This window comes from Lactuca saligna, chromosome 2, assembly GCF_052625555.1.
Source record: "Lactuca saligna cultivar CGN05327 chromosome 2, ASM5262555v1, whole genome shotgun sequence".
NCBI lineage: Eukaryota > Viridiplantae > Streptophyta > Magnoliopsida > Asterales > Asteraceae > Lactuca > Lactuca saligna.
This window is the reverse complement of record NC_136418.1, coordinates 155427556-155439657: the sequence shown is the minus strand read 5'-3', so window position 1 is coordinate 155439657 and position 12102 is coordinate 155427556. Positions and strand designations below refer to the sequence as shown.

Sequence of the window (12102 nt, the reverse complement as noted above, 5' to 3'; positions counted from 1 at the left end):
GTGTTTGGGTTATCTTTTGGGCTTGGTTGCTTGGGGAATTTTGGGCCATCTGAGAACAAGTGTTTTAGATTAGGGAAAATTTAATGGGATTTAGTGTAAGGCCCATGTAAGGGTTTGGGCCCAATTTGGAAAATTGGGTCATAAGTGGGCTTTAGATGATTATTTGGTTTGTGGGCCTTTTGAGTGGGAGTTTGGTCCTTAGTCTTGGACAAAACTAGGTGAGGGGTAAAATGGTATTTTTACCACATATATATGGATTGTTGGATTTGGATTGGAACCTAATTGTTAATTGGGTGTTATTTGTTTGATAGCATGGGGATTCTAGCGGATCTACAGTTAGAGATTTATTTGTAGGTTCAGCTGTCGAGGTGAGTCTCCTCACTGTAGTATGGTTCGAAGGCACCAATGCCAGACCATTTGGTTTATGTATTGTATGAAGACCAAGGGGTGGCCCTTGGTATGTGTATGAAAGACCAGGAGGTGGCTGCTAGCAGATCTGTATGCGAGACTAGAGTTTGGACTTTGGCAGTTAAGTAGATAAGTAGTCGTAGAATATGCTAGTTGTCTTTGTGATGCTTGCATGGAAGACCAGGAGGTGGCTCCTGACACTTTTCTATAAGACCTAGGGTTTTGGTCCTCGGCTTGACAAAGAAAGACCATGATACGACTCATGGCATAATGGCAAGACTATGTTAGCACATAGCACCTCCTATTGTATGTGTTATGTATGGCTTGTATTTCATGTATGGTATGTGGTATTTGGGGAACTCCTTAAGTTTTGTGCTTACAGTTTGTGGTTTATGGTTTCAGGTACTTTTGGTTCGAAATGGAAGGGCCCGACTTAATCACAGTGCGTACACCCGTGTTTTCCGCAAACTCGTGATTTTGGGAATGTACTCTGATAATTGTTTTGTTTTGAAATACTTCTAAAAGTTTAAATAAAGGATAGTTGAGTGTTTTGATTATATTAAAAATGAAATTTTTATCCTATGATTTTTGGGATGTTACATTGTCAACGCTAGTCAGCCGATGACTTGAGTTATCATTGGTTGTGACGATTTTATATCTTTGGCTCACGTGTTTGAGGAGAAGAGAGATCGGACTTTCAATAGTCATTAGATAGATTAAAGGGAAGATGTTTTTTGCACCAGTTTCTATGTTAGGAGGTAGGGTTCGACTTGTTGTGAAGGGTTTTTCGTCTTACGTAATGGGTGTTAGTGATATTATTGTTTTGTTGGTTTAGTGATAGGAGTGAATACCATGTCGCAAGTCGAGTCTTCGACCAAGTTTTGAAGATAAGCGGGTGTCTCCGATGAGGATCGGACATATGAATTTAGAAATTGGGTTGGAAACCACAGGGTACGAGAAAGCAGATGCATATTTGATTGGACGATCCAGATATTTGCGGTTGCATCGAGGTAATTTAGGTGTGAGCATGAGAGTCATTTCAATCAGGACTGGAAATTGAGGGAATAAGGGTCTGTTTTCTTTGAAATCAGATAGTTCATGTTCAAGTTGATTGTCCCAAGTAAGTAGGAGGGGTAATTTAGGTACCAACAATCGTCGTTATCGTCGGTATGTTTCAGTTATGTGAATGATGTCTTTGGTATTTTGTTGGTTCATGTAAGGAGTTTATTAATGAGAACTTATAGGAAAGTCGTGTGGTTTAACCATCGGTTGTTAGCTATAGAATTAGTGTTTCTCGGGTCTGTTACGAGTTATAGCTAGAGCATCAGCAAGAGGTCCTTGAAGATGTAAGGAAATAGAGATTGTATGCAAATTATTCGGACGCGCAAAGTTCAATTCTTGGATACCTCGTTAACCAAAATGGTATCTTGGTTGGCCCGATCAACATCGAGGTAGCGGTGCAGTGAGAGTTTTGAGGTCTCCATCTGAGATTGAGAGTTTCTTTGGGGTTAGCTATGATATTGTTAGAATGTTTATCCTTTTCGTTTTGTGCACTCTTGAAATCAATGTTGATTCATATCAGTTGGTCAGTTTCGAGGCTCTTATTGATTTGTGGATGAAAATCGCTAGTAGTTTGATATTGACTGATTTGTGGATGACACTCGCTAGTAGTTTGAACCCTAAGTGGGGTAGAACCGAGTATTTTGATTAGATGTTCTTGGAACAGTTCAACTTTTGATTTTTGCATTTCACATCAGAAGAATCTACGACTCGAGTATGCGGGATTATTGGTTTGGTCTTATTGTTGCAAGAAAAGGTAGCATGCTATTGCTGGAGTGTTCGAGGTTGCGAAGCTTTCTTGTTCTTTTTCTTTCGTGTCAGTCAAATTTTTCCTTCATGTGTCGGGAAGAATCCAAGGATTTTCAGATCACGAGTGCTACTTGGGTAGATATCAAGTTTATGTCTTCAAGAAAGCTTGAGTTGTCTTTGCAACGGGGAACTGTTAGGCAAGGAACTCGTTGTAGCAAGTAGTTCCCTTTGGGAGCATCAAGTATTTTGTAAAGGAAGTGGATGGGTCGCTCGGGTTGTGTATCGGGTTTAGGAAGCATGGTTAGCTCTCGGTATGGATCAGGTATCTATTGTCAAAATTGGCAGTGATGATCAGTCTTAGAGTAAGGAATGCATGTTTTCGTATGGGTTTCGTTTAGGTTTCGTCTAAAGCAGGAATGAGAAAAAGACTGCACAGAAAACAACTTCGAGATGGATTACAGTTGTTAAGGTAGGAGTAATACCTTTTGGGGTTGTGTATGTCAACAATATATGGGACTTAAGCATTTTAATAATCGGCTCATTTCAATCGATTTGTTGTAGTGTTCTTCGTGAGGTTGATTGCGAATCTTTAGCATGAATTAATGGAGGTTCATATAAGGTGACAAATTCTTGCTAGGTTATTTATCCATGCTCATCGGGAGTGTGCATTCAATTTGTTTGATTGTGGAAATGATGTTTCTAGCCATCAGTTATTTATCCATGCTCATGGGGGGTGTGAACTCAATTTGTTTGATTGCGGAAATGATGTTTCTAGCCATTAGTACCCGACTATTGTTTTGAAGTGTTAGAAGCTCATATGTCGAAATAACATTGTCAAGTTCTTTATGTGTGACCTTGTGTTTGCAGTGCATTGTTAGGTTGTAACATAACACTAACTCAATAACCTCATTAAGGCTATCCGATATCCTCACAAATGAAAAAGCAAGCCACATAATCATCTAACTCCACAACCATTCCACAGGGTTGTGGAAATTGTGTCCTAAGGAACAAAAGAGAAAGAGAAAAAGAAAAAGAGCAAAATTGTGTCCTAAGGAACAAAAGAGAAAGAGAAAAAGAACGATGAAAAAGGAGAAAGATAGAGAGAAGCCTTCAACAAAAGTTGTGAAAACCCCTCACTCCACAAGACAACCACTAGAACTTTGAATGGTATTCACTAGTGAAATGGTGCCCATACCGGGTAGCCTAAGTCAAAAAGAAAAAACCCCCAAAATGATAAGCCATGAACACAATTTTAAATCCTAAATGGCTAAAACAAAACGTTATATAAAAAACGCCATTAAACCAAACAAGTTGCAAGTTACAAAAACATACTTTCTCTACAATACAAATACATATTATGAGCTTAGAAGCCACCGACAACAAATGGCAAAACAGAAGTCTCGCAATACTTATCATCATTCTTTGTTTACCAGCATCAAATGACAAACAAAGTTAATTCAAAAAAAGAGCTCCACAGCATCATAACTTCATTTTTTTTTCAGGATTTTTACAAAACAACCAAAATAGTAACATAAATATCACTTTCAATCTGAGATTCCTCAATAACCCACATCATTTCCATCCCTTATAACCGCTCTAACCAGTCAAAAATGCTGTCTTGTGATGAAAACTGTAAACCCTGCACATACATTTCAACAATGGAGTTACTTAACATGTGATTTTCCTCTAAAAAATAATTCAAAAATCAGTTTTCTTTCATAACATTTAGAAAAAATAGTTGACTCTTACAGCAAGGTTGAAATCTGGTGGAGTACCCAGGTCAAGATTCTCAAGATCACCAACCCCAGAACTTGCACCCAAATTTGTATCAACATTAGAGCAAGATTGAAGGGCATGAATGTCAAGATTCTCTTTACAAAACAACGAGTCACCAAAATCATCTAAATCATCTAAATCAACCGCTTGTGAATCATCTTCCCAAATGGGTAACTCCAGATTCTCCTTACCTTCAGCATTAGAACATGAAGGAAGGTATTTCTGCTCATCACACAGCTCTGATTCCTAATCCAAAATCAAATAAAAAACAGTCAGCATTATCTCAAAAATTAAAAAAACATTAATCACCAGAAACAAGGACACACTAATCAACCTGTGGTGGTTGTGGTGGTGATTCAAGAACATAACCAGTGGTGACATCATCACAAGCAACAGACTTTCCAGCCCTAGGTGGATCAGGGGCACCAGTATTTGGAGTTCTTGGACTTGTTAAACTCATCCAAGCATCTGAATCTTCATGGTTTTCCTGTTTTTGTGGCTGATAAAATATCTTGGAAACAACATATTGTCCCTCTTTTTCATCTTCAATGGTTCCTAAATGATATTGATGAATGACCCAATTCAATTTATAAGGCTTTGAACCCCCGCCAGCTGTCCCATAAAGAACCATAATCTTCTTGCATCCAATTTGAACCCCATTTTGTATAACACCTTTTGTCTTGCCAGTTTTATGCCAACGAACATCATTTGTTAAACCAGATTCTTTGCTAATCTTGCGACGTTTTCTTTGACCTGTTGTATATGCATTTGTGTTCCTATAAAAGAAATGAACAGAGTTTCCATCTTTTGTAGCACCTATCAAAGTCAAAGTCAAAGTCAAAGTCAAACAATGGTCTTGTCTTGTCAATGTCAATCAGTCAATGATAAAAGATTAGTCACAAACCAGGAAGATTTTCTGGGTGTTTGCAGCATATTCCTTCATCTACATCAATTGTGGGGATGAATTCATCAATGAATTGGTGTGGCTTTTTGTTTCCTATGCCACATTTGGCTGCAAGATGTTCTAGAAGCTCAACATCAGTGGGTTCAAATTTTACACCAAGAGGAAACCCAGGCCACTCAACTGAAACCTGCAAATTGAAATGCATATGAGGTGAAGTTTTCAGTTGTTTTTATAGTATGAGAATTTGGAAGGAGTCATTCTTATCTTACATTGCTATTATCAATCTTGTAATGGCATTGTGGGCATTCCCTGTTTGCTCCACAGTCTTTGATTTGATGGGCTAAAGGAAGACTAGAAGTTTTTACTTTCCTTGCAATACTTCTACCATCAACAAGCCAACTTCTACAGTATTCAAAGGGTAGATTACATTAGTGGGAAAGAAACTTAACTTTTGTTGAAAAGGAATAATAGTACAATAACCAGTTATCATCTTTCTCTAAAGATTGTGCAAAATGGGTCATGATGAAAGACTATCAATAAAACAAGGGCCTGTGATATTACATTTTCACTTATGTTTGGTATCCGCTAATTAGATTTAGAATGCATAAAATTAACCTACCTAGGAATCATTTTCATAAGGAGTTAAGAGATCATAATCTATAAATATGCATCAGAAGTTCAAACCCCTTTATTTACAGATTGCTTGTGCCTAGTTTCCTCTTTGTTTCATATCATAAAAGGAAACCACTTCACGCATAAAGATTAAGTTATATAAATGCATCTTATATCTTAAGAACCGAATGATTTCATAACGTACTTTTTTTTTTTTTTCTAGATATAGAGTAACTCAATGCTCGCATAAAAGTAGATGTAGGCATGTAGCTGATACCCAAAGTCAAACATACATACACACACCTTCTACATCTATTTTCCATATGTTGGATACGATAAAACTCAAATAAGAAGATAACAGTGTGCTTGAGACTTAAGTAAGTATTCAATATAGATAATCACACACAGATAGATACAAACTGAGAGACCAAAGGTGGGTTCAAACGAGTAAGATTCTGTCGACTAAACCCTAGAAAAAACATCCTAGATACGATCGGAAGTCCGTCTTTTAGGGCCATAAAAAATCCCCCCAAAACGGGAAATCGGAAGGTTTCTATCATCAATGACAAAAAAAAAAAAAATTACTTACTTCGCCATTCTTGGAAGGTAAAATCGAGACAAGATTGTTCAACATCAAATGGAGCTAGGATTGAGAGATGAAGACGCCGGAGTCTTGATGTAGGTGGAAAATATACCGCAATTTCCCCCCTTCTTTCTCTACTGAACCAAGTTAAGTAGTGGGGGAGAGAGAGTGTGCGTTTGTTTTTGTTATGCGCGTGAGAGTGGATAAAGACACATACGAGCGGGAAATTGCAGAGTGGATCCGTTACTAGAGGTCTGTCTTCCGAGCCTCAGACTCGGGTGCAACTCTCTGTTTTTTACAACGGCAAGCATATATTATCTACAATTTTATTTTATTTTTCTTTTCACACAATATATATATATATATATATATATATATATATATATATATATAATTTTTTTTTCTTTTATTTTAATCTTTTTATTAATATAAATAGTTAATACTAACACTTAATAATAATAAAAAATTGGACTTAATATCTCACAGTATATTAATTATATGAATGTTTAATAATAATAAAAAAAAAACTAGTAACATTGTTTACTTTTAACATTCCTTTTATTTATATATCTAATTAAGATCTTAATTTTTTTTTTACATAAAGTTATCAATTAGAAAATTTTATCTTCTCAATCGATTATCTGCTCAACCACAGGCAACTTATTAAAATAATTTTTTATTTCTAAAACTTGTTTTACAACTTTTATGTAAATTAAATATAACAATTTATTTAGGACAATTCATTAAAAATAATTTATAGCTCATAACATATTTTAATAATCTGGTAAATCTAGTAGAATTTTTTTTATAAAAGAGTAAACTTTTGAGAAAAAAATGTGTTTGTAAATCTAAAACTTTATCTTTAATGTAAAAAATCGTATGGATATTGTTTAAAAAAATAGTTTTCTCATCCAAAAAGAAAGAATTAACAAGATAATTTCTTATTTTTTTATCTGTTACATATAACTAAAACTTTTATATTTTAATGAAATTTATATAAAAAATGTTAGACGAATTGGGAAAGTTGTGTGACAATTTTAGGTAATCTTTTTACTTTCATTTTTTCAAAATAATCAAAAGTCCATAATTTAGATTAAACATTAATATTAAATTATTGTTATTAAACATTGGACAAATAACGGAGCTTGTACCAAACCTAAATCCGAACCTAATTTTTGTCGAACACAAAGCCCAAAATTTTGATGGGAGAAAATAGGAAATGTGTTTTAATTTTTGTGGGACCGAGAAAGTCTACTTCTTCCCCAAGAAATGTACATGGAGACCTTGGACATTGCCACAATACATAGCTCCCTTAACTTAACCACTATGACAGTATTAGTACCTCCACTTCTATAATCTTTAAATTTAACCTACACCACAAATTCAAAACAAGAAATTTTTTATACATTTTGTTGATACAAATCTTGGAATGATTATTATATATTCTTTTCTTTTATATATATATATATATATATATATATATATATATATATATATATATATATATATAACCAATAAATAAAATAGGATGATCCTATCCATTTTTCTCATCCCAAAATGCACAAAATTATATAAAAAAGACACCATTATTATTAACCATACCTCACTCTTATACCTATAGTCTTCTTCCTAGGACTGTTCACTATTTGGATAAAATTGAATTATTCAATTGAACAATTTGGATTGGACTATTTGGTTCGGATTTTTGGATTGGTTTTTAACAAAACTGAATTATTATTTTGGATTTCGGATTGGTTTTGGTTTATAAAATAAGAACCGAATAATCCAAAAAAAACTGAATAAACATTTATTATTTATCTATTTATGATATATATCCATAGTTATTTACTAATTTGGTAATTTATTTTTTCAAATAGGTTCAAAACATTTCACCCGATAAAAAAAACATTAATATGCATTTTCTCTCAAAAGTTTTCTATCTATAAAATATTTAACAATAATATATCTTCGTAGTAATTGTTTATAAATTTCAAAACACAACTAAATAATTTATTTTTGGTTCTTGTGTAAAGTTGGATAATATTATAATTATATATCGTTTTAAAATGTTTCGGTTTTTGAAAACCGAATTATAAAAAACCGATCTAAACGAATTGTAATTGGATCGGATCGGATCGGATTTGAATTTAGATTGGACTATTCGGATCCATGTTTTGAAAATCAAAATCAATATGGATTCACTTGATTGGATCGGATCAAACTGATCAATCCAAACGAACACCCTTACTTCTTCCTAACCCCTTTATATTCACATGCAACTCAAATCATACGTGCACTTTACAAAAATACACACTATAAAATTAAACACACGTACTAAAAATCAACCACAACACAATAAATATTGTAACATCCCTTATTTTTCATAATTAAAAAAAAAAATTACACTTTAAAAATCATAATATATTTTATTGTCGAAACTCTCAGTACATTACAATTTTTTGAGTAGATATGATTGTCTTGGAATAATAAAAATACAAAAGTAAAAAAAAAAAAAAAAAAAAAAAAAAAAAAATTTGATCCATGTGGTATGCATTTTTCCGAATTTTGGTTCAAGCCTCCATTTTTTTAGATTTGTGATCTTTTTTAGTTAATTTGTTTGTGGTTTTGATCCGTCGAAAAATTGAAAATATTGAAATGCCCTCCCGATACTATTTTTTTATATTTTTTCTATTTAATTAAATGTTTTATTAATAAATAAATATGGGACTCTCTCTCTCTCTCTCTCTCTCTCCAAACCTAACTACTCCCCTCTCCCTCATCTTCTTCTCCTTGGTTTCATTTCCCCTTCTGAAGATATCCCTAGTCATCGATCGATTCATCCTGTAAATCAGAGTCATCCTAAGGAGTTTTTCTCTGTTATCGGTAGATATAGTGGGAAGAGCATCCATTTGCTATATACAATATGATTTGGTGGTAGATCTGAGCAATTACTAAATTCAAGAATTGATTACCTTACACAAAAAACGCTTGATAAGGCCCAAATACTAGAGTATTGTCGTAATCCTCGGAGTTACTGGAATCAACAGCAACAGCCTCGCCAAAATCCTTCGCGAACTGATAAGAATTTGCAAACATGTACACGTAGTAATAAAAGTACTCTGAGAACAATGAGTGATCCTCCATGGAGGCAAACATTGGTGGTTGGTTCTTTCCCACCACCGATGGTTGTTGAACCTCTGTGAGCATCATCATCATCATCATCAAACTCACCCCATAATACCATCCTCCTACTTGTTTCTTTGTTGCCCCAGACGTACAACACCATTGCCATCCTATAGCTCCATTAACCACCCTTTAACCACTATTGCTACAGTGTAAGCATTGTTAGTTGTCGATTTCAAGATCTTCTACATGGATAAAAAAAGAAGAACACACGCACACATATACTTGCAACTCGATTATGGATTGTGTCTTTATGTTTTCATCGTCGATTTGTAGGTGTGTGTATATGTGTGTGTTCCCATTATTCCATAAATATATTCCTTGGATGTCTCAGTAGATTTTAAGGTTGCATGAGGGAGAGAGAGAGAGAGAGAGAGGGGGGGGGGAGAGAGAGAGAGAGAGAGAGAGAGAGGGTCAAGTTTATTATTAATAAAACATTGAATTACATAGAAAAAATATAAAAGGTATATTATAAGGGCATCTTAGTCTTTTTAGTTTTACGAGGGAACAAAACCACAAACAAACTAGCTCAAAATGACAACAAAACCAAAAAGCCGGCGTTTGGACTAAAACCCGGAAAGAATGTATACCACAGGGACCACTTTTGCAATTTTGACTAAAACACTCTTTAGGTAAGCTACACTTTCTATCCTAAGTATAACTATATTTATGTTTGTTGTTGTTATTATATATATATATATATATATATATATATATATATATATATATATATATATATATATATATGTATATACAAATTTATTAGTAATCCAGTTATAATATTGATTTATCTACTTACGGGAGAGGTGTTTAGAATGGTTACATTGGCTTGGTTTTTGGATTTTAGAAAAGCTATATGTCGAAATGATCTTGCATCCCAATTGTCCGGCGTGGTCGATCCTTATTTAATAGAACTATCGGTATTCATTGGGATTAGTATTAGGTTACATTACATATTCCCATCAAACTAATAAATTATAGCAATATATGTTAATCATCGTTAAAGTGTTGGTCGTTAGCCAAACTGCCTGGTTGACTGTTAATCCTTTGAGAATCTGTCAAGGTAAGTTCTTCTCACTATATTGTATACTCTAGTATGTATCATCTATATGCTAGGATATAGCCACCATGTAGTAAGCACTTAGGCAATTAGGCTAGGATAGTTAGTTGCCTATTATATGGATTGTTGTTATATTTCTATGTTATTATATATGGTGTTGAGGGTGGACAAGCCTCGAGCTGAAGCCCAATAGACTCGAGCGGACTAGCTTTATGCTAAAGGCCAAGGTGCGGTCTGGCTATACGTTGTAGGCAAAGATAGGGCGGACCAACTATATGTTGAAAACCATTATGTGTATGCATTGTATATGTGTTGTGGTATGGAATATTTTGAGGGGATTCACTAAGCCTCCGCTTACAGTTGTTGATAACTGTTTTACAGGTTGTTCATCTGACCTTGGAAAGGCTCACGCATAACTGTATCGGCATCGAAGCATCACTTATAGACTTCTGCTAAGATACTCTTTTATATAATAATAAATTGTAATGTTTTATAAGACTTATATTCTTAATAAGTAAAAATAAAAAATTTGCCTTTGAAATTCAGGACGTTGCACACATATCCTTAATATGATATTACCCAATATCCAAACTTAATTGAACTAAACATCCATTTTAGGTGTATAACAAGATTCCCATCCTTGTAATCAACACTAATTTCCTGCCTATGTAATATCTTTATAGTACATGATATAGCTAGGCACTCTTTCAACTTAATTTGAACTAAACATCATTTATAAGTCTTATCTCGTCACTAGACAAGACTACCATGCTTATAATCATTATCCAATACCAACTTTGTTTAGGCAACATTATCCTAATTTAGTGTATATATAACACAGGGCATTAGGTACTTGCAACATTCAGATTCTTAGAGGTATTATAATTTATTATATTTTTTAATTTTGTGCAGTGTCACATCATGGTGAAGGAATCCCGCAATGTGGCAATGGTCGTTGTATAGCAGGTTTTAAATGGCCACCACAATGTGGTAGCTTATGGCCACAACGTATCAGTTTTTTTAATGAGAAAACCTAATTTTCGGGGCTTACGTCGTATTTAAGGGAATGTGAGGGCTAGGGTTGCTCACCCTCAACCTCCATCACACTCTCTCCTCCTCCAAGCAAACCATAACCTCCATTTTTGCTTTCTAAGAGGTCGTTTGTTTCGTTGGATTCCTAAGGAATTTAAAGGAATTGTAAACTAAAATCCAATACAAAATGTGTTTGGTTTACAAAAGGAATGGAATATAATTTCCATAATTACTTTATAATTCCCTATATGAAAGATTTTCAATTCATTCCCCATGCATCAAGAATCTACATTCAATTGCTTATTTTATTATATTTTCTTTTTCGGATTGCATAATTATCCTCCCATGTAAGATTTTGGTAACAAATATCATCTACGTATTTTATATTTATTATATAATAAATGACCTGTTGCTTTATATTATGATATATAATAATTTTATTTCAATTTAAAAAATATTTTTATTATTTAATTGTGTTCAATGAAATGTTATTTATTTTTTTAATTTATATTTTATAGAATAGTTTAATAAAAGATGTTGTAATTAAACAAAACTTTGTCTTGTTTATTAAAAAATATAAATGGTATTTCTGTCATATTATAAAATTTATTTTATAATTTCTTTTTAAAATCAGCAAATTAAAAAACAGATTCCATTTATTGTCCTCCAAACGCATTTCAACTTCTAGTATATTCAGATTTTAATTCCTTTGGATTTCAATTCTTTGGACAAATT

The 12102-nt window shown here is 33.6% G+C and overlaps 1 protein-coding gene across 1 annotated transcript; it reads right to left on the bottom strand.

Annotated features, from left to right (window-relative positions):
* Positions 1-3535: 3535 nt before the first annotated feature.
* LOC145032256 (SUPPRESSOR OF GAMMA RESPONSE 1-like) lies at positions 3536-6271 on the bottom strand. The gene is made up of 6 exons (XM_078981007.1): positions 6099-6271; positions 5167-5299; positions 4898-5084; positions 4328-4809; positions 3967-4239; positions 3536-3856 (listed from the first exon to the last, which is right to left on the bottom strand). The coding sequence occupies exons 1-6, from the start codon at positions 6104-6106 to the stop codon at positions 3803-3805; spliced, it is 1137 nt and encodes a 378-aa protein (XP_078837133.1). The 5' UTR covers positions 6107-6271; the 3' UTR covers positions 3536-3802.
* Positions 6272-12102: the final 5831 nt, after the last annotated feature.

Coding starts and splice junctions, on each gene's coding strand:
- LOC145032256 (XM_078981007.1), bottom strand. Junction 4,810..4,897: donor ACACCCAGAAAATCTTCCTG/GTTTGTGACTAA, acceptor TGACTTTGATAG/GTGCTACAAAAGATGGAAAC. Junction 3,857..3,966: donor CACCAGATTTCAACCTTGCT/GTAAGAGTCAAC, acceptor ATGTATGTGCAG/GGTTTACAGTTTTCATCACA.